This window comes from Medicago truncatula, chromosome 7 (genome assembly GCF_003473485.1).
Source record: "Medicago truncatula cultivar Jemalong A17 chromosome 7, MtrunA17r5.0-ANR, whole genome shotgun sequence".
NCBI classification, from domain to species: domain Eukaryota; kingdom Viridiplantae; phylum Streptophyta; class Magnoliopsida; order Fabales; family Fabaceae; genus Medicago; species Medicago truncatula.
Window position 1 is genome coordinate 43115269 of NC_053048.1, and position 23401 is coordinate 43138669.

The following is a 23401-nucleotide window of genomic DNA, read 5'->3' on the forward strand; positions in this document are numbered from 1 at the left end:
TTTTTTTTTTTTACAAACATTAACTAGATGTTTAAAGAAAAATGCTAAAACACACAACACTATTTGTTGTCGCGCGAACGTATTTCCATTTGCTAACTTGCAAATATGCGGTAGTTTTTTTTTTTTTGTCGGGTAGCCTAGTAGCTGTGCGGTAGTTTTTTAAATAGTGTTTTAACATTTTTTTTGCTGTGTTTTCTTTTTCTTTGTATTTTATGCTTTTTTGTTTTGTTTTTTTTTATGGGTAACCTTAATCGGAAGAAATTGCATTCAACATGCCTCTGACAATTTTTTTTAATCAACAAATTATTTTAATAACAGAGACCAGCCCACAAAGAAAGTGGGAGAAACTCAAAGTTACAAGGAAGCGCATCAACTTCCCCACAAAACAACCAACAACAGCACCTACAGTGCTAAAAAACACGCCCATAACTACAAACACCAAGAGCTCACAAAGTCACTATACATAGCTAACAAAAAGAGCAACAAGACAAGACCAAACCAGTCCCAACAAATATCCGACATTAAATGTAAGCACTTCTTTTTGTAGAGATTAAAACATTAGTTTATTTTTATCAAAAAAAATAAAATTAGGTTATCATGTTGTGGCCTTGTGGGTCTAATTTATTTTTTAAGACCAAATCATCTCCATTTTTTATTGGTATATATTTTTTTTTTGGTAATTTTTTTTTTTTAAGGAAAAAAAAGTTTACTTTAAGTGGAGAAATTTTTATCCGAAATGTCTCGGATACTAAATGCAAGCACTTCTTTTTGTAGGGATTCAAACATTAATTTGCTATGTTGTGAGGGGTGAAGATCCTACCACATAAATGGAGAGGATCCTAACCCTGTTGTGAGAGTCTAGTTTATTTAGACCAAATCTCCATTGATATTTTTCTTTCATTTTTGTCCTTGATTTATAAATACTTGACATCTCATAATATTTTTGGTGCCATTTTGATCACTTAAATTACAACCGTTAGTAATTTATACCATCAAAATAGGAAAAAAGTATTAATTGGATTTAAGAGACAAAAATAATATTAAAAAAAAACTTAAAGGACTTAAATAAATTGATCATTCCAAAAAATTATCTACAATGTTTTTAATGGATCTACAAACCATTTTTTTTTTCCTGAAGTGCTAAATTAAATTACTATTTTAGGTGCTAAAATCAATTTATGCTTTTAGGGCCTGTTTGTTTTAGGGGAAAGTAGAAGGAAAGATTGAATAAAGATAGAAAGTAATAGGAATAACATTCTTTCCTTTGTTTGGAATAACCTTAAAAAGGGGGAGGAAGGGTAATGATGGCTGGGTCCCACATAAAAAATGTTTTCATTGGAAAGTATGGAGATTGTACTATTTTGAGCAAAATTACATAAAAACCCACAAGTTTAAATGCTTTTCAACTTGACCATAGAATATATTAAATTAAAATAAAAATATAAGTAAGGAAAGCAAATTTTTATGGTTGTGTTCTACCAAAATAAAAAATCGTATGGTTATGTAGTTTTTTATTATTAATAAAATTATAACTTAAAATTAGTTATATATATATACATATAATCACATTCTTATAGGGATGTTTTAGTCATTTTATTAAATTTAAATCTTTCTTTCCTTTCACTATCATTTATACCAAACAACTAAAAAATCATCACACTTTCCACTCACTTTCTTTTCACTTTCTTTCCTATAACAATCATTCTTTTCACTTTCTTTCCTTAAATTTTCCTTTACCATCCAAACAAAGTCTTAAAGTCTAGAAAATCAAATAAGATCTAAAAGGTAAATGTTTGCTCGTGCATTAGGCATGGTAGATTGGTAACAAAACTCTTATCCACAAGTACCCGTCCGAACCAAACTTAGTCTGATGTGTTTTCCCGTATTGACTATGTTTGGGTATGAGTTTGAGTTTTTTTTTTTTCAATTTCAAAACACGAGTATGAGATGAGGTAATGGAGATATAGACATCCACCCCAAACCCGTCCCGAATGTAGAAAATCAATTTATTACATATTTTATATAAATAAAAACTAAAACTCTAAACCATTTCACTTATACAGTCAGACTCTCAGTCTCTCAACCGACACACACTTATAATAATTGGATTTCTAACAAAAATCCAATAATAAGGACATATATTCTTAAATGGTTATATTTGTTATATTATTTGTTGTCATTGAAAAAGATAAATATTTGTTGAGTTTGTTAAAATTGAAAGTCACAAATATCTACTTTTTTTTTACAAAATATATATATTTAAAATTTATTTTTTATCATTTTCTTGATAAAAAAAATATATAATTTACACGCAATTTTTTTATAAAATATCGTTGATAATCTACACGTGTTAACACAATAAAAAAGTGGAAAAACGGGTGCGTGAGTGCCCATCTTTATGCTAGTATCTATATCTATACTATATATAAAAGAAAACGACTTGTTTTAGCTTTTTTGAGCTGACTTTTTATTTTTCTAAAATTACCTTCAACTTTCAATACAAATAACACATATAACAAATAGATAAGAGTAAATTCAAATATTAAAATAAAAGTGTAACAAACACAATATGAGTATACATATAAATGTCATTTTTCTCTTTATCCTTTAGAAAGTGTAACAAACTTAACTCAACTGACAAAAATGCTGAAATTGTTAGGCCGGACGTCATGGCCGAGGTTCGAACCCCGGTATTTCCACTTTATGTGTGTGAGTTTATGATGGTTTTGCCATCTCGTCTATCTACCAAAAAAAGTGTAGCAAACTATATGGGTATATCTATACTTACTTTTTCTTATCATAATTATACTCTAAACAATTTTTTCTATAATAAAGATTGTTGTTTGTGTTATTAAAAAAAATAACAATTTAGATTATATTTTTTATTATATTATTGATGTTATTTAAAAAGATAATCATGGTTAGTTTGATTTGTTATAATTTAAAATCAAAAACTATTTGTATTTTTACTTTTAATCAAAATCAAAATTTCATTAAAAAAACAGTACCGTTCATAATTTTTGCAAGGACGTATAAAAAAAGTTTGATTTAGTGAAATTGTCTTTCTTTCAATTTATCCTTCATTTAATTAAATTTTACCATTTTATCATCGTTTCCAATAAAAACAGAGAGATGGACACGTTGGTAACATATCCTTTTTGACGCTAGTTTAAAATAAAAATGTTTTCACGTGAACAAAAAGATATAATATATGATTTATTTATTTTTGTTAAAATATATGACTTATTAAAAAACAAAAGAATGATTTATTAAGATAAAAATGGAAGTTCCTTAAAAAAAAAAAGATAAAAATGGAAGTTTTTTTTTACTATGATAAAAATTGTAGTTGCACCTGTCATGCACTAACACTACTAAAAAAAGGTCATTTTCAGACGGATTTGGGACGGAATTTACGGAAATTTTCCACGGATTTTGGACGAAAATCCATTTTCGGACGGAATTCGGATAGATAGGGCGTTGTCCGAAAAAACCGCGTCGCAAATTGTATTTTCGTCCCAAATTCTGTCTGAAATATATTTCAGACAGATTTCGTACAGTTTTCACACAAACATGTTTGTGGGATATTTGATTAACTTCAAATGGATATCGGACGGAATTTAATTTAATTTCCTACGGCTTTCAGACGGAATTGAATTCACATTCCTACGGATTTCAGACGGAATTGAATTTAAATTCCTACGGGATTCAGACATAATTGAGTTAAAATTTCCTACCGCTTTCAGACGAATTCAAGATAAATTTTCCAACGATTTTCGGACGGATTTAATTTGCTTTAAAATATTTTCCACGCTTTTCGGATGTGGTTATAATTTTTTTTATTTTACAGAATTACCACAATTAATTATTTTTAATGAATTAGGGATAAATTCCAATATGTAAAATTTATATTCAATAATACATACTAAATCAAATAAAATAAAATAATAATTCAAGAGTAATATATTTTCTGCTTTCTTTCTTTTTCTTTTTGTGATTTCGTCGTCTCTGAACGACTCTGTTTGTTTTAATTTCCCGTCTTTGTGCGGTGTGTTTTTGATTTCCCATCTTAGGACGGTGTTTATTTGATTCAGGTTGAAAAATTAGCTTTGAGCAAGTGCAGATCCGATCAATGACAATGACTTTGGCGTCGTCAACGTTGTAGATCCGGAGACATGGGAATTTCGGAGACATGAATATAGTCATATTAGTCATATTTGTAGGCATAGATATTTTGTCGTTTTATGCTATTAACACGGATGTTGTGAGTTTGTTCACAGATTCTTCCTTTTTGTTTTTAGCAAATTTGGATTTGTATTGTATCGATGTACTCTATCAATTTGAATGAATGAGTATCGTTTATTTTTGTCAAAAAAAATAATTCAAGAGTAAACAAATGCTCATTGTCTTAAACAAAATTATATAAACTAGATTCATATAAGTGCTCAATGTTCTAACACGATATATCAAAAACTAACAAGACTAAATTGTTCATTAGTCAGTACTCAACAATAAAAGTAACACAATCAAGTGCACTACGAGGGATAAGGGAGACAACAACTGCCCTCAAAAAGTAAATATCCAAAAAAACAAGGTAAACAGGTTCAGAAACATAACTCAAACCAAAAGGAACACCCATGACAAAGCCAAATACAAGACAGCAGCAGTCAAACACATAATTCTTCAAAAAAAAAAAAAAAAAAGAGAAACCGGTGGCAACAACCATAACACATAAGGACAACATAAATATTTCTAGATATTTCCAAATAGTCAAGTCATCTCACATATTATGATGATGGGTTTCAGAAGACAATCTTTCTTCCTGTTGATTTTGAGACATAGATATTTCCAAATGCTCCTTGCAATTTTGAATTTTTTTAATCATTTAACTAACAACCAATTAAAATCTGTAATTTTAGTAAAATCATAGATAAATTAAAATCATAGTAAAGGTGTTGTCTTGGAGGTGGATGATGGATCAGGTTAAAAGTCCGGTCAGTTTGTTTTATGAGAGGAGGTGGAATCCTAGAGAATATCTTAAGAGGTAGTCGAGAATATTTAAATATTTAAAATCAACTAGGGTTCAATTATTACTGATTTCCTAGAGAAAAAAATAAAACCAAAATCCGAAATTGTTAGGCCGATGCCATGACTAGGGTTCGAACCACGGTACCTCCACTTGTGTGTGTGAGTTTATAATGACTTTGCCATTTCGTATATCTGCAAAAAAAAAAAACCAAAACCCTAATATAAAGAGAGAAAGAAAAGCTAATCAGCGGCTGCAGAAGATTAAGAGGAAGCAGACCTCAAAAACCAAAACCCTAAAAATCAGAAACTCAAAAAATGGGAGACGAGTGTCCACGTAGAAAGGTGAAGGAGAGGAGATTATCTCAAAAAGCTGATCGTCGTGCGAGTTTCCCAATCAAAGGCGATGACATGGTGTTCCATCCCGACGCAGAATCGTCGCTGTTCCTCCCCGATGAACTTTTCATGGAAGTTCTTTCATTTTCCGATGTGAAATTCCTTATGCAAATGAGGTGCCTTTGCAAGTCTTGGAAATCTCTAATTTCCGATCCTAACTTTGTGAAACTCCACATTAAGCGATCAGCAAGAAACCCTCACTTGACACTATTTGAAACGATACAATTACGAAAAATTCAGTGATGACTACTGCGCTGTACCATTTCCTGTTAGTCGTTTAATAGAGAACCCTGCGGTGATCTCCCTTCCCAATGATCCATATTATCGATTAAAGGATTATGACTGTTAATATGTTGTTGGTTCTTGCAATGGATTGCTTTGTTTGCTTAGTTATCAATCATATTATAGAAATATGTGGTTCCGTTTGTGGAACCCTGCCATGCGTAAAATGTCCCAAATTTAGGGACAGTTATTCGGGTTTATATTTCAATTTTAAGTTTGCGTTTGGTTATTATAATTCATCAGAGACTTATAAGGTTGTGATGTTAATTTTGGATGATGTTAAAAATAGAACTGACGTGCAAACTTTATGTGTGTGTAATAATGTTTGGAAACCTATTCAAAATTTTCCTGCTGTTCTTCTTCCTTTTGTGATACTAGTCCTGGTGTGAATGATGGTGTGTATTTGAATGGTAGTTTTAATTGGTTGGCACTTCGGCGTGAATTTCGTCCTGGTTGTTATGATTGGAATAACAATAATGTTAAGGACTTTGTGATTGTTGCGCTTGATCTGGGAACAGAGACATACACGCAGCTGATGCCTCCGCGTGGTTTTGATGAAATATCACCTGCTGAGCCATCAATATCTATATTGATGGATTGTCTTTGCTTTTCAAATGATTATCAGAGAACTGGTTTAGTTATATGGAAAATGGAAAAATTTGGAGTTGAAGAGTCTTGGACTCAACTCATTAAAGTTAGCTATCAAAATCTTCAAAGTATGTACCGTGGCTTTGGTGAAAAGAAACTTTCTAAATGGTTGCCATTGCACCTTTCGGATAATGGTAATACACTGATGTTGGTTGACAATCAATCTCTGCGAGCAACTCTATATAACCTGAGAGATAACAGAGCAGTGCATATTGGAGTTGATTATAAAATACAATGGCTCTCTGTCAGGGCTTATGTTGAAAGCTTGGTTTCTCCGACATTTTGAAAATCTACAACCCCAATTTCAGGCACATCAACCCTAATTACTGGTGCATTGTGGGGTGATTGAAGGAAAAGAAGAAAGGAGCTTATTGGAACTGCACCTGCTTTAGTTACAATATTTATTTTGCAACAGACATATTTATGGTCCTCTTGTTGTCTTTTGTTTAGGTTTCTTAGGAATGTCAAGTAAAAGTTTTTGACTATGGTGGTCCATTTAACAACAACTATTGGATTAAGTAGGCTCTAATAATATTATCATGGTCTATATATCCATACTAGACCTGCATTTTATTTTTTTGAGGGGATCAATATCTATTTTATATCCCCACTGAAAAATAATAAATTGCTGCATTTTACTAGTGTTTGAATGTTTATGCATGGTTAGAAGTTTATCATTACATGCTCTTGTATTACTTCTTGCTAGCTGCCATTAATAAGATGTGTAGAGCAATAACGAATGTTTCTGTCATAATTAACAGTATGAAAAACTATAAATTTGTCATCTGTCGTATTGATTGAAATTAAAATTTATTATAGAAGTGTGCAGCGTTTGTGTTGATATGAACATGAAGAAGGATGAGAGAGACAAGATGTGGAATCTAGTATCGATGAACCGTGAGTCCATGATAATATGAAATAACCTACTTGATCATATGGGTTGTAGCTAACTAGATCCCAATGGTCAAAATGATATACTAGATCATGCTAGATGGACCCTTCTATGAAAACATTTGATGCAACTCACTGCTATATAAAATTGTTTTGTCTTGCATTTGAAACAAATTTTGACTCTTGTCTTGGAATAGATACTCGAGTTGAATTTTACAAAATCTCATAATTGATCCAATCAAACTCTTTTAGTTTAGGTTGAAATGTTGAATACCCAACCTCAGCTGTGTGGAGAAATTTTGCATTTTCTAGTTGATGTTATTATCTCGTGTTATGGCTTTTTCCTCTATAAATTTCTCTGAATTTTTGTTAACGGGTTAATCAATAAAAGAATACATGGAAATCATAGTTTTAGAAAACATCGAAAGCATTGCAAACCACAGCATGAAGCCAATATAAGGTTTGGTTCTGGTGTATCAGATGTGTACATAGGGCAAGACTTAGCTTTGGAATGTGATCATCAATTAATCTTGAACAAAAAACTAAACTCATGTTGTTGTTGTAGTCTATCTTGTTGATGTTAATATTGTTGTTGTTTGATGCAGCCTTCACTATACAATATGCATAAAGATGAAAATAAATAAGTTTTGAATGCTATGAAACTTATGTATTGATTCTGCTTCTTGTTGTAATTGATAATACGTGTGTTGTGTGAAGGAGAGAGTGAGTGTAAGTAAGAGAAATGACTGAATACTTTATATTGGGAGGTGAAGAGAAAATCGAAAACAATTACAAGACTAAGAAGAAGGAATATAATTCACGCCTTTGCCAATTCAAGACGTGTGTTTGCTTAAACAATTGAATTAAAATAAAATCGACTAAGTCTCAAACCATCAAGTGTGGGGACCAAACCAAAACCCACAGAAAAATCAAAGAAAACCGAAAATTGGACAAACCAACTTAGTCTCGAACCAACAAAGTTATCCACCATTATCCAAAACCTAGATTGATTCCATGCATGGCTAAAGAATCCATGCCAAATTTACTTCTCGGTAGATATGATATGAGTACAAATGTTCCCTAAAACGTTATCCTTTATGATGAGACCAAATTTACTTCTTAGAAGAGGTACAGTTCCGCAAGCTATTCCAAATCCTCTAAGGAACCGGCATATAACATTATTCGATGCTCAAACAACCACCTTGGTATCACATTCAATCCATAATTTTCCCCAACCTATATCATGTGTTTTTCTATAGTAAACATAACCACATGAAACTCAGCAGAATGAGCATTTTGACGTCCAATGTTCTGAGAGAAAGCTCCCAAGAATTCATCTCTATGATCCCTAAATATTCCTCCAATGGCTGCAATGCCTGGCAAGCCGACGGAAGAGTCATCTGTATTCACTTTAACCCAACTAGTAGCAGAAGGCTGTCAAAGAACTTCGATGATCTTATATGAATTTCTGGTTTTTCCAGCAACACAAAAAAATCTGCCATATGAGAGGACATATGTCCCTTGCAAGGTTCCCTAAAAATAAAAAATGTCCCTTGCAATGTACTAATTAGTGTCACCTCAACAATGATGCGATCTAGCACTCTTGCAGCGTTAGAAACCTTGTTTTGGAACCTTATATTATTCCTCTTTATCAATAAGACTCTATTCATAATGATCCACCAAACAAGATAGGCTCCAAAACAAAAATCCTACCCATGGCAATGCCCTACACCACGGCCAGAGCTAGAAAGCCAGCAACACTACAACAGAAAATATGACAGGTCCTGTATTAAGACGTTATAAAACATAAAAAAAAACTCTATGTTTAGATAAATGTTCAATACGCTTTTTGTTTATGAAAAACTAAATCAGGTCCTGCAATATTTTTTGTAAGAGACTAGGAAAATCTTTGATCTTGTATGTACAATTCATATGGTAAAAGACTAAGTTAATCATTATTTTTTTGGAAATTAAAATTTATGGTGAGGAGACAGTGCTTCAGTTTAAGATATAAAAGACCTTAAAATTCAAATAGCATTTCCAATATAATTTACATTTACCTTATTCCAAGGTTACTAACTAGTGGGGGCTTGAATCCAAAACCTCTGGATCCAAGCATGGTTGTTTTAAATATTTTAAAGGCACTGTTCTAATTTTAAAACACTCAAGATGAGTAATCTTTTACCTAAATTGCAAACACCAATAGCAAAAAACAATCATCTTGGTAAACAACATAAAAATGAACCCAGGTATAATAATATCCAAATTCACACTTTCAAATCTCATGAGAAATCTTAGGAGGCGTGAATGGGAAAAAAAAAGAAAAATCTTATTAGCTGGTATATGCTTTAAGGGAAGGTAGTAGATAATATGGATATAGCAGAATAAATACCATTTAGCCAAAAGGAAGACTCTATTCATCATTTATTGGATAAAGTTAACATTTCATCCTATTGGTTGCTAAAGGCAAAATACATTAATTTAGCTTTTGGTTATCACGGTTGGTGGCTTAGCCGCTTCTCTTGTTTGTGCATTGGCTAACAACTCTCTTTTCTTTTTATTTTTTCTCTTTATGGTTTGCTTGATTACTATTGGTAATACTTTGATGTTTCTCTCTAGTACATCTCGTGTTAGAAGGAATGCTTATTATAGTTAATATATTTCATTTTGACTTATTAAAAAATAAGTTTTCATATGTAAAAGGGTATAATATATGATATTTTTATACAGAATATATGATTATTTATTAAGTTTCTTTTAAGGAATGATTTATTTATGTATTAAATAAAAATAAAAATATAATTGAAGTTGTTATGGAATTTGTTTTTTGAAGTTGCACGCGTGTCATGCACTGAATAATCTTAAAATCAATTAGGGTTCAATTGCTACTGATTTCAAAGAATAAAGAGAAAACCAAAACCCTAATATAACAAGAGAGAAAGAAAAGCCTTTGGCTGCAGAAGAGTAAGAGGAAGACTTCTAAAACCAAAACCCTGTCAAATCAGAAACTCAAAACATGAGAGGCAAGTGTCCACGCAAAATGAAAATATTATCTCACAAGACTGATTGCAGTACGAGATTCCCGATCAAAGGTGATGAGACGGTGTTCCTCCCCGATGAACTTGTCACTGAAGTTCTTTCATTTTCCGATGTGAAGTTCCTTATGCAAATGAGATGTGTATGCAAGTCTTGGAAATCTATAATTTCTGATCCTAAATTTGTGAAACTCCACCTTAAGCGATCTGCAAGAAACCCTCACTTGACACTGTATTTTAATAAATCGATTATTTATCGAGGTTTCAATGTTGTACCATTCCCCGTTACTCGTTTAAGAGAGAACGCGGTCATCTCCCTTCCCAATGATCCTCATTATGGATTAATGGATAATGACTGTAAATATGTTGTTGGTTCTTGTAATGGATTGCTCTGTTTGCTTGGTTATTCTCCCCTTCATGGAAAGATGTGGTTCCATTTGTGGAATCCTGCAATCCGTAAAATGTCCCAAAAGCTGGGCTATTTCTGGGACGGTGTTTTGGGTTTATATTTCAGTTTTAAGTTTGCGTTTGGTTATGATAACTCATCGCATACTTATAAGGTTGTGATGTTACTTCTGGATGAAGCTGAAAACAGAACTCGTGCGCGAGTTTTAAATTTGTGTGATAATGTCTGGAAACCTATTCAAAATTTTCCTGCAGTTCTTCTTCATTTTTGTGATACTAAACCTGGTGCGAATGATGGTGGTGTTTATTTGAATGGTAGTCTTAATTGGTTGGCCCATCCAAGTGAATTTGGTTACATTAATTTTTATGCTTGGAAGAAAATGAATGTTAAAAAATTTGTGATTGTTTCACTTGATCTGGAAACAGAGACATACACAAAGTTGATGCCTCCTTGCGGTTTTGATGAAATGTCACCTATTGAGCCATCGGTATGTATATTGTTGGATTGTCTTTGCTTTTCTAATGATTACAAGAAAACTGATTTTGTTATATGGAAGATGGAAGAATTTGGAGTTGAAGAGTCTTGGATTCAACTTATTAAAATTAGCTATCAAAATCTTCGGAGTATACATCGTGGCTTTGTTGACTTGGAACTTTCTAAATGGTTGCCATTGCACCTTTCTGATCATGGTGATACACTAATATTGGCTAAAATGCTTCATGATCCAGATCTACCGATGTCGGTTGAAAAGGAAGAGCGGCAAGCAATTCTATATAACTTGAGAGATAATATAGCGGTGCAAACTAGAATTACCGATAAGATAAAATGGTTCTTTGTCAAGGCTTATGTTGAAAGCTTGGTTTCTCCGACATTTTGAAAATCTCCAACCCCAACTTCAGACACATCAACCCTAATTACCGTTACATTGTGGGATGGTCGGAGGAAAGGAGCTTATTAGAGCTACAATTGCTTTAGTTACTGTGGTCCTCCTGTTTTCTTTTCTTTTAGGTTTTTGGATAACATTTGAAGCAACTTGCTACTTAATAATTTTTTTTTTACAACTCTGCTTCTGTTTATTTAGAAGCAGGTATGTCTTCAAATCTTCAGAAACTATTTTAAGTGCACCATTTTCATGATCATTTGAGTACATCAGGAATATTGTAGTAGTTGTTCAAGTTCCAGTAATCTATGGTTGAATGTTTTTCTTCTTCTTTGTTTGTCTTTATTTGTTTTAATTGCCAGATTGTGTCTCAATATCATCAAATGATTTGGTGTGAAACTTATTTTGATTCATTTCTAGGAATGTACGCCAGTTGTATTTGGCAAAACCTCGTAGTTATTCCAATCAAATTCTTTTAAATTAGGTTGAAATGTTGAATACATTACTCAACTTCAGAGCTGTGCATAGACCTTTTGTATTATAGTTGATGATGTTATCTCGGCTTTTTTCTCTCCAATTTTCCTTGCCTGGTCAATCAACAAAAGTAAACATGGAAAAAATGGAAAACATTACAACAGTACAGATAATGTTTGGTTATAGTGCATCAACTGTGGACATACATTACATTTTCATGAAGTTTACGTTTCTTTTAGGATTCATTTAATTTGCCTGCATTTGTGGATGGGGCAAGACTTAGCTTTAGGATGCGATTATCAACTAATCTTGAACAAATAAAACTGATGATGATGTTGTTATCGTTGGTGTTAATGTTGTTGTCGGTGTTGCCATTGTCGTTGTTTGATTCCGCCTTCATATTATATTTCTCTTTGTTTCCCTTTTTCTCAAATCAAATAATATTCTTTGTAAAATTTGTCTCCTTAGATTGAAGAGTGTGTGTTAATTATAAATTACTCTCTCAACCTCTATTTTAGTGTATTGGAACACAATTTAAATAAGTTAAAAGCTCTAAAATGTTTCGTTGTAATCACTGTTCGTAACTATATTGCCACTTATAATTAAAAAATAACACGACAATGTATACAAATGCTCTTGCTTTTTTTCCGATCAATATTGATCCACTAAACAAGATAGGCTCCTAAACCAAAACGCCTACCCAGCAAAACTGCAACAGAAAATATGACAGTAAACAAAGCCAAATAGCATCACAACAAGGTAAAGAACAGCACCAGGAAGAAGGACTATCAAATCTAGCCGGAAAAAATTGTAGACCACGCCAAACTAACTTCCATTAAGATAAAAAAAAGATAATGGAAGTTGTCATGAATTTTTTATTTTTTTTGGAATCAATTAGGTTGAAAAAAATAAAACCAAAACCCTAATCTAACAAGAGAGAAAGGAAAGCCTTAATCAGTGGCTGTAGAAGAGTAAGAGGAACCAGACCGCAAAAACCAAAACCCTAACAAATCAGAAACTCAAAATGAGAGGCAAATGTCCCCGCAGAAAGGTGAAGAAGAGAATATTATCTCACAAATCTGATCGCAGTACGAGATTACCGATCAAAGGTGATGACACGGTGTTCCTCCCCGATGAACTTGTCACTGAAGTTCTTTCATTTTCTGATGTTAAATTCCTTATGCAAATGAGGTGTGTATGCAAATCTATAATTTCCGATCCTATCTTTGTGAAACTCCACCTTAAGCGATCCGCAAGAAACCCTCACTTGACACTGTATTTTGAAAGATCCATTCTTTCTAGGGATTTTGGTGCTTTACCGTTCCCCGTTAGTTGTTTAATAATAGAGAACCCGTCGATCTCCCTTCCTAGTGATCCTCGTTATAGTTTAAAGGATAACGACTATGAATATGTTGTTGGTTCTTGCAATGGGTTGCTTTGTTTGCTTGGTTATAAGTCAGGTGGTGGAAAGATGTGGTTCCGTTTGTTGAACCCTGCCATGCATAAAATGTCCCCGAAGTTAGGCTATTTTCGGGGAGGTCTTATAAGTTTAAAGTACAAGTTTAAGTTTGCATTTGGTTATGATAATTCATCAGAGACTTATAAGGTTGTGATGTTAGGTTTGGATAACGTTCAAAATATAACTAGTGCGCAGGTTTTAAATTTGCGTGATGATGTTTGGAAACCTATTCAAAATTTTCCTGCGGTTCTTCTTCCTTTTTGGCATACACATCCTGGTGTGAATGATGGTGTTTATCTGAATGGCACTTTTAATTGGTTGGCACTTCGGAGTGAATTCCGTCCTCATCTTTATGATTGGAAGAACACTGATGTTAAGGACTTTGTGATTGTTTCATTTGATCTAGGAACAGAGACATACACACAGCCAATGCCTCCGTGTGGTTTTGATGAAATGTCACCTGTTGAGCCATCAATATGTATATTGATGGACTGTCTTTGCTTTTCTAATGACTATAAGAAAACTGATTTTGTTATATGGAAGATGGAAGAATTTGGAGTTGAAGAGTCTTGGACTCAACTCATTAAAGTTAGCTATGAAAATCTTCAGAGTATACGTCGTGGCTCTGTTGACTTGGTACTTTCTAGGAATATACGTGAGTTGAATTTAGCTAAGCCTCATAATTAATCCAATCTCATTCTTTTAAATTAGGTTGAATTGTTGAATACCCAACCTCAGAGTTGTGTAGACCATTTGCATTCTTAGTTGACGGCTTTAACAAATTCAACCGGTGTGTTTGATTAGACGGTGAAATTAAATGTCAGTTTGAAGTGGTTAAAAATTATGAATTCAATTTTAAAAAGTTTTAAAGTTGTTGTTTTCAATGGAAAACTACGCATACTTTTAAAAAAATTAATAATTGTGAGCATAACATTAAGAAAAATGGCAGAATGAAAAAAAGTTTCAAAACAATTTATCTTGGGAGGAGAAGAGAAAATATCATCACGAGAGAAAATTATAAACACCGAGAAGACTAAGAAGAAGGAATGTACGGCTTTGACAAATTCAAGCGATATGTTTGATTAGACGGTGAAATTAAATGTCAGTTTGAAATGGTTAATTTATTCTGTGGCAGTCATTGTTGCAAAGGGAATTCCTACTTGAGAATTTCTTGCTAGTTTTGTCACGACCCAAAAACATTAATCGTGACCGGCGCACGAACTAGAACATTTTAGCCCGGCAAGCCTATTGATTTAACTTGGCAAATATAAAATAAAAACAATCAATTCGATTTTCACTTCGAAAAATATATTTATTGAAATTTCGACAGAGTTTCCTCTGTTAATTCAACATTTTCAAGATATGAATCCTGTTTCATCAACCAGTATCTCAAATAACATTTTTTTTTCATACTTGTACAACTCAGAACAAAACATCGTAGACTACCAAATAGCTGCAGATACTTCGACTCAATATATGCATAAACAATAGAGACATCCACCAAAAAAGCCTACCAAAACGAGTGACACAACTGAACTTTGAATCTACTAGCATCTTTCTACTTCACTGCTTGGAAATCTGAAAAAAATAAAAATAAAATAAAAGAGTAAGTCACAGGGACTTAGTGAGAGACAACAACCACCACCAACAAGAAGGGAAACACACAAGAGCACGATTATTTATTTTCTCAAATCTAATATAGATTTACAAATCTAGTATCCGTATAAAATTCAAGTAATCCACAATTGTTTATACGCATGAAAATTCACAATCAAGTGTATACATGAAAATTCAGAAAACTTTATAAATTTATCAAACCAAATAAGATTATATCGAAATCCCAATGTCGTAAAGAGGTGAACCCAAATCCACAACCATAAAGAAAATATAGAAATCACACATAATAAAAAGGAATTTTTTTTTTTGAACAAGCCAACATAATAAAAAGGAATTGAAATAATAAAAATCCAAATAGAATATAAAAATCGGATTTAATGAAGTGGAATCAAAATAATCAACTTCAAAGAAAGTATAAAGATTCAATTTTCGTGAAAATATCAAAATGGGTGAATCGAGAACTAGCTCCATCTCGTTGATAGCCCTCTCCTCCTAATGGTGACCTTTCCATAGGAGCGGCTCCATCTAACGGATAGCTCTTTTCTCTCGACTCAAAACAATGTGAATAAAATATAGAAAACTCCGTTTAGTCAAAATAATCAAATGGGTGAATCGAGAACTAACTCCATCTCGTTGATAGCCCTCTCCTCCTAATGGTGACCTTCCATAGGGGCGGCTCCATCTAATGGATAACTCTTTTCTCTCGACTCAAAACAAAGTGTAAAACATTTTCAATTAGAAAGTTTACCTCTCATTGATAGCACTCTCCTCCTAATGGCGGCCTTTCCATAGGGGCGGCTCTATCTAACGGGGTAACTCTACCTAATTGAAATCACATACTAGGTGAACCTAGGTCGTCGTCATTATAATTGTAATTTTCAAAACCTCATTTTTAAAACACATGTCTAAAACCATATTTCGTAACATTACAAAACTTATATCAACATATGTTCATCAAAACTCAATTGAAACCTACTACTTATCATCATTAGTAAATCCAAATCCAAATCCAAATCGTGTACATAATCATATCAAATCCTTTCAAAAACACATTTCAAATCATGCTTTACAATGTATGAAAACTAATGTCAAGATACATGAAATCAAATTTCAATTCTTAAATCCACTACTCTATAAACCATAAATCATATGCCAAACCAAAACCCATATGCAAATTGAGCGTATAATAGTATCAAAATAATTTTCAAACAAAAACATATTTCTCAAAACCATGATTTGTAAAATATCAAACTTGTGTCAAATGCACACAATCAAATCCCAACCTACAATTCTTTGCTTATGAGTCATAGATAAAAATTCAAATAGAGACCATAATAATATTAATGACTTTAAACATGCATCAAAGACGAGAAAAATATTCGAAAGATGTGTCCCCCATTTTTGTAAATACTTTAACATATAAAATCATAAAAATATCAATAATAACGATAAGGAAAATAAGTGATAATGATCCTCATCAACTCACAACTATGACGAGTCAACTCCATTCCTAGCAATTTCTTCCGAAATGACCGCCGAAGCAATTTTCACCACATCTTAAGGAGTATCGATAAGCAACTTTCAAGAGATGGGTAATCCTCTCTTCCTTTAGAGCATTAACCCCAATTCCAAAATTCTACTCAAAAGCACTTGCATTATGAGATTGTGTTGCTTGGATGTGCTATTGACCTCAAGAGTTCATGGCATATGGAAGGTATTTGGTGATTGAGAGAGAAAATAATGGGTTACGGTGTGGGAAGAAAGAAAAGGAATTGGAAATGGAAATAGAAGTTGGAAGAAATAAAAGGAAAGTTCCAGAGAGAGTGAGAGAAACTGATGTGGGGTTGGGTTTTCTTAAGTCTATATTATTATTATTTTTTATTTGTTTTGTTTTATTTATTTATTTATTTAATAAAGAAACGGTGTGTTTCAAGTTTGGTCACACTCATCTTTATCTTTCAAGTAGGGGCGATTTTTTTTAAACCTTCAAAAAATTTAAACAAGCAAACGTACAGTCAGCAACAATAGGCCCCTTTTGCAATCATGAGAAATTTCATAATACTAAGCTGATTAAACATTATGATGGCTCAAAAATAATAACTTAAAACAAATTACAGGTTCTCACTAAGTTAACCACATGTTAGGTTCTCAGTAGTAACTATGTCAACAATAATAATATCCGAGCTAAAAATACAGGTTAATGCAACTAGATCAGTGATTTCCACTTCCACTGGTATCCCTTATAAAACATACAACCATACATACAAGTGGAAACTAAACCACAATCTAAATTGCAAGAATAAGTGTCATCTTAACTAGACAGTAGCTTGCTTTGAAACTGAAACAGTACTAAGATATTTTAACAACAAGAACACATTCAGGGGTTCTTGAACATTCAATACAACAAACCTATGGCCGAAGAACCCTTTCACAAAATTACCCTGCTATTGCCAGGCTTTCTTGCACATCGAAATTTAGAATCATGGGTGATATTCCAGTCCTTATGAATTGACAGGTTTTCCATTTAACTTGGGGAAAGGGTCTTGCTTGCTCAATACAGCCACTTTGCTTTTGTGGGCAAAGTAACCTTTCACAAGATTCTTGTATATCAGTATGGCCATTATACACTCTACCTGCAAATGCATCAAATATTAATTCATCAAAAACAGAAACATCTTCCTTTATTTGTTTTTTGAAAGATATAAACAAATTGAAAGTAGGAAAGAATGAGGAGGAAACTAAAGAAATTACCTCATCCACATCCATGTCAATTTCAAGCCATTTCAGTGCTTTAACAATAACCTCCAACTTCACCTGGTGAGCTCTGCTTGGGTCTCTCTGCTTTTGAATGATGTAACTGTCATGTTACAATCAAGCAATAACAAATTAGTGATTTTAGTGAACAGCTAATACACATCGAAAGGGGGGGGGGGGGGCAAGGTGATACTAGATACTTACATCTTCTTTACTAATCTCTGGTATACTTGAAGTTCTACTTTCTCTAGGACAAGATATACACCTGATCTCAAGAACCTACAAAAATATGAATTCAATTATGCTCTCTAGAGCAACTTTTGGAACAACAATCCTCATAATGAAACAACGATGGGAAAATTTACCAGTCCTCGTGATATTGGAGTGCAGACCGAAGAAGTCGAGGATCGCCCCTTTTTAGAGCTTGTACAATATTACCGTACTGTCCAAAAGAAAAAATAATTACTTATAGAGACATTTCTGAGGCACACATGGTTGTAATTTGTAAATACTGTAAACATCAACAACCAAATGTAATCAGGTTGTTATGTGTATATTTGAGAAAACTATTAGCAGTATAAACAGAAACGGCTATTCCCTCCAACTCCAAGTGCTTGATTTTTGAAAAATTCCCTTTGAATAACCAAACTTCTTAGGGTGTGTTTGGATGGAGGGTTTAGGAGGGGAAGGGAGGGGAGGGCTTAGTTTTCTTTTTTAAATTACGGATATTATAAAATGATTTTTAGAAAATTGAATCAACAATATGATAAATGATCATATAATACTTCAAAAACACTTACTATATTTTGAAAAAACATTTTACATTGGTTGTAATTTAAAAAATAAAAATGAGCCCTCCCCTCCCTTCCCCTCCTAAACCCTCAATCCAAACACACCCTCCCTTAGCAAATTAAAAAAAAAGGGAGGTCCGGTGCACTAAAGCTCCCGCATACACAGGGTTCGGGAAATGGGTCCAACCATTTGGTGTATTGTACGCAGCCTAATGACAACAACTTTACCGTTGCGCCAAGGCACCACAATAAAAAAGGTTTTGTTAAACTTTAAAAGGTAACTAGTTAATTGAGCGTTAATTGGTAACATAAACATGATGAACATTATCAGTAACGAGAGGATCACATTTTGTAGAGAAAATATTATATCACAAAGAGTGGTCATTGTAAGATTTTAAACAAAAGGGGCGAAGGTTGTATCCCATAAGCACCCAACATACCTCAAGTAGATTGTACTTCTCCAAGAGCCTGTGATTGGGCAATATGCCTATTGAAAGCTTCACTGGAATCAGATACTTAAGAATCATCCTATGTCAAACAAAAACTGGTTACAGATCGTCATATAGAAGGACAGAGTTAAATATGGCTTTCTTTTCTGTCTTTCATTGATGAGATAAACAATTGGTAGAACCCTTCATAGATGAACAATGAGATGAACAATTCATGCTCCCACTCCTCTTTACTAGGGTAGGAAGATTTGGATTTTGCAGTTTATATGGGGGTTGGCGCCCACTAGTAAAAAACATTCCTACTAATAAATACTTCCATTTTGGCTTAGCACCAAAGAGAATATTCACTAAGCAATATCTGCAGAAGTTTGATTTAAGAAACAATTTCTAAGAACATGGACTAAGCAATCACATTCTAAAGCTATGTTTTGCCCCATCCACAAATGCACGTTTAATTTGCAGGCAAATTTAATGCAACCTAAGAGAAAGCTCACTTCATGAAAATGCAATGCACACAGTTGATACACCAGAATTAAACCTTATATTGGCTTCATGCTGTTGGTTGCAATGCTTCAAGGCATAGGATAATTTATAGTCAGCCTGTCAAGTCACAAATGTAAACTCTATAAATGGTTTATAACGACTACAGCAGCATCAATAATAATCATAAGAATAAAGCAAAATTTCAATTCATTTGAGATTGCAATTGTATATGAATACAGTTTTCGTTTGAAAGTAGCATCAACTGCAAATAATTTAAACCAGAAGGTAACATTATAGAAAACTCCTCTCAAAAAAGAAAAAATACATAGAAAACTACGAAGCCAGCAGGAAGCATACAGAAAGTGTCAGAACTCAGAACACAATCAGGTCATAAATTATTTTAAAATAAATTTAGATTACTTACAGAAGGAAAATTTTCATTGAAAACTTCGAGACGACCAGTATAGTACATGTAAGTGACCTGAAACATATCATACAGATAAATAATATGGAAAACAAAACATGCACATACAGACACAAATACATGCATGTGTTCATATGTCATGTATGCATATTCAAATTCTAACCTTGTCTCTATTAGGAAATTCCTCAAAATCAAATATGGTTGTTGCAGTTTCAATACTTCTTATTATACTGCGGCAAAGGTTAACTGTACCAAGCTGCAAAACATTTGTTGATGGAATAAAAGTCAAAATTCTATCTTCAGCAAAAATTAAGATGTATATTTGATCAACCTGAGATGCTACAAGTTCAGATTAGTGCCAGCACATGTCAACAAGAGTGCTATAAACCCCCGATAGGAAAGCAAACGGAACAATACCTTAAAGTAAATCTTGAATAACTGACAAGTTACATACAATGCTCCAACACGCTTAGCACCTTTTACCTGGAATACAATCAAGCTATAAAATAGTTAGAAGAGTACCTCTGAAAGTGAAATTTCACACATCCACTTAATGAATCATGGAAGTATATGTTTCACAAAACAACACAAAGCTATGGAGATTGTTTTTCATAGTATGATGTGATTACAATATCTGCCTTAACAAAAGTATGCAGAAGACTATGCAGACGCAGAAGTCAATTTTTTTCCACAAGTAGTACATGCATGAATAGGCTAAAATTGGCCAAATCATTGACTGAAAATTTGGGTTAAAGTCTAGCTCAACTTTAACAACAAGCTCAACAGGTGGATTTTTCAAGTTTTATAAATTGTTAGAACTACTTTTGCCATATCTCAGGTCCATCTGGGATCTCAACAAGTCAAATATATTTATTTCGTACTTCACCGTGCTATGTGACTCTGTGTGTGTCTGTGGGGGGAGGGATGCATTAGAAACTAATGGCATCAGGCTTATTCACTTTGCAATGCTAAGCAATATGGTTAATGACCCTAAACCAATCAACAATGGTACGAAACTAAATTGGTAAATTTTGAAAAGAGACCTAATTGGGAATCAACTTTGTTAAAAGGCAAATATTAGTTGTTAGTATGTTATGTTAGTAGCAAGGATTTGAATTTTAGAATTCCTTCTCAAACTCCTTCGAGCGAAACCACTTGGGTTTCAAATTAAAATAGGTATATGAAAATGTTTACATACCGCAAGGATGCCAAAAACTTTCATGAGTAAAGAACCAGCACCTTTCAACTTCTCAGGAGATTTTCCAATTGCAGCCAATTGTCTGTCAGCCTAAAACCGAAAATGATAAAAGAAAACGAAATTCACACTCAAATAAAAGAAGGTAATATAAAATTCAACCAAACTCAGAAGCAAAATATAAACATATATACAAATGTTCAGTTCTAGAGTGCTTGTAACGAATATCGAGGCCTAACTCATCCTTACAAAGCCGGCTTGTACGGTGAGGAGTGTCTCCTCTTTATAAACTCGTCTCAAGAATCCTATCTATCCGATGTGGGACTAAATCCCACCGAGTGTTGACCGCTAACACACACCCTCACGCTTCAGCCCGGCCCAATGGGCCTGAAGCGTGGACGATGCTTGAAGCCCAACGATGGACCCGATAGGCTTTGATACCATGTAACAAATATCGAGGCCTAACTCATCCTTACAAAACCGGCTTGTACAGTGAGGAGTGCCTCCTCTTTATAAACTCCTGTCAAGAATCCTATCTATCCAATGTGGGACAAAATCCCACCCGAGTGTTGGCCGCTAACAGTGCTAAATATTGATTTTGAATGAATTGATTTTAATTAAAAGTGAGTTGAGCCTATGATTGGTTTCACGTCTAGAGCAGTCTAATTGATTCTAGAGGTGTGAAATTGATTTTGTGATGTTTGGTTTCTCTCTAGTAGAATTGATTTTGCCTCTAGAATTTATTCTACTTGAAGTTGGGATTTGTAGCTTTGAGTCTAAAGATGATTTTTACACTTTAATTTATTGTTCTACATAAATGTATTCAAACGTAAACCACTTAACATTCAACTTACTTTTAAGCAAAATCAATTCATTAAAAATCAATATTAAAAATCAATTTTTGTCGTCGAAAAACCAAACATGCACTATGTAACACGATTTATATTTGGGTACATATCCGCAAAAGTGAGTTGAACCTTAAGTGTCAAGTAGAATCCATTCTAGAGACAAAAGCAAAGCAACTAAACTTGTCAGACTCAATTTTAACCCCTCTGGAAGTGGAACGAAACATACAATACACTAAATTTGTTTGTAGTCAAAAGCTAGAAATCCTAGTTTCAAATTAGAATCAATTCATAACACTATATAATCTGAACCAAACAGGCACAGCACAACATACCTTTTCAGCAAGAACCCTAATTTCATAAACAACAACGTATACAGCTTCAAGAGCCCACGCGGATTCCCAATTACGAAACTCCTGAACAAACGCACTGAAAATTTCCACAACATTAAAATCCAACACTTCAATTTCAATCAAATCCAATTAAAAAACAAATAAAATCAATGAATGAAAGAATGAATTATACTTAGCGGTTTTTTCGAAAGCGTTATAGGCTTCAACGAAATTGGACTGTTTATAGTGTTGAAGTGATCGAAAAAGAGGAGAGATGATATCTGAGAAGTGAGAGTAGTTATCGTTTTGGTTGATGAGTCGATTGAAATCGTTGACGAGGATGAGAGCGTCGGAGAGAGAGAGAAGGAAGTGGGAGTTGGAAGAGAGAGAGAAGAGAGATTTGAGAGAGATGCCGTTTTGGTATGAAACAGCGTCGGAGAAACGGTTGAGGTATTCGGTGATTCTTCTGTGAGCTTCACCCATGCTCAAGTACGCCATTGTTGATGTTACAAGAAAGATCACTTCAACTACGAAGTGAAAAAGTGGTAATAGCACCAGACGCCAGTGTTCTTGTTTTAGCCCCCCTTCTACGAATTAAATAATCATATTTCTCATCTTAATTCTTTTTCATTGTATATGAGTTATTTTACAAGAATATAATTCATTGTATGAAAAATATAAATTAAAAGAATTGAAAAAAGATTAAGTTATAGTAAAAGACGTAATAGGGAAATAGTATTATTCCTTAAAAAAAATAAGTATTAATTATTGTAAAATAACATATAATTTAGAATGGAAGGAGCGGTTTAATTTTTCGATGATCAATGTTGTGTTTATAACAACTTAATTTTTTTTATACATTAAGATATGCTTATTTAATTTATACATCATAGTTTATTTTAGTGAATTTTTGACAAGTTATTTTTTCTTTATGTTAATTGTAAATTTTGAATGATTTTCTCTGACCTTGTTGTATAAGCTCTTCGCTTCTAATCTAAGTTTTTTTCCATGAAAGAGA

General features: G+C 33.2%; 3 protein-coding genes across 3 annotated transcripts; 2 read left to right on the plus strand and 1 right to left on the minus strand.

Annotated features, from left to right (window-relative positions):
• The first annotated feature begins 10279 nt into the window (after positions 1-10279).
• Positions 10280-11557, plus strand: LOC25499026 (F-box/kelch-repeat protein At3g23880). Its single transcript, XM_039828006.1, has one exon. The coding sequence runs from the start codon at positions 10280-10282 to the stop codon at positions 11555-11557; it is 1278 nt and encodes a 425-aa protein (XP_039683940.1).
• Positions 11558-13058: 1501 nt separating this feature from the next.
• LOC25499027 (F-box/kelch-repeat protein At3g23880) lies at positions 13059-14180 on the plus strand. The gene has a single exon (XM_013594162.1). The coding sequence runs from the start codon at positions 13059-13061 to the stop codon at positions 14178-14180; it is 1122 nt and encodes a 373-aa protein (XP_013449616.1).
• Positions 14181-17166: 2986 nt separating this feature from the next.
• LOC25499028 (enhanced ethylene response protein 5) lies at positions 17167-23003 on the minus strand. Its single transcript, XM_013594163.3, has 12 exons — positions 22577-23003; positions 22387-22480; positions 21210-21299; positions 20429-20494; positions 20175-20267; positions 20012-20068; positions 19643-19704; positions 19096-19183; positions 18230-18306; positions 18069-18143; positions 17862-17967; positions 17167-17743 (listed from the first exon to the last, which is right to left on the minus strand). The coding sequence occupies exons 1-12, from the start codon at positions 22879-22881 to the stop codon at positions 17612-17614; spliced, it is 1245 nt and encodes a 414-aa protein (XP_013449617.1). The 5' UTR covers positions 22882-23003; the 3' UTR covers positions 17167-17611.
• Positions 23004-23401: the final 398 nt, after the last annotated feature.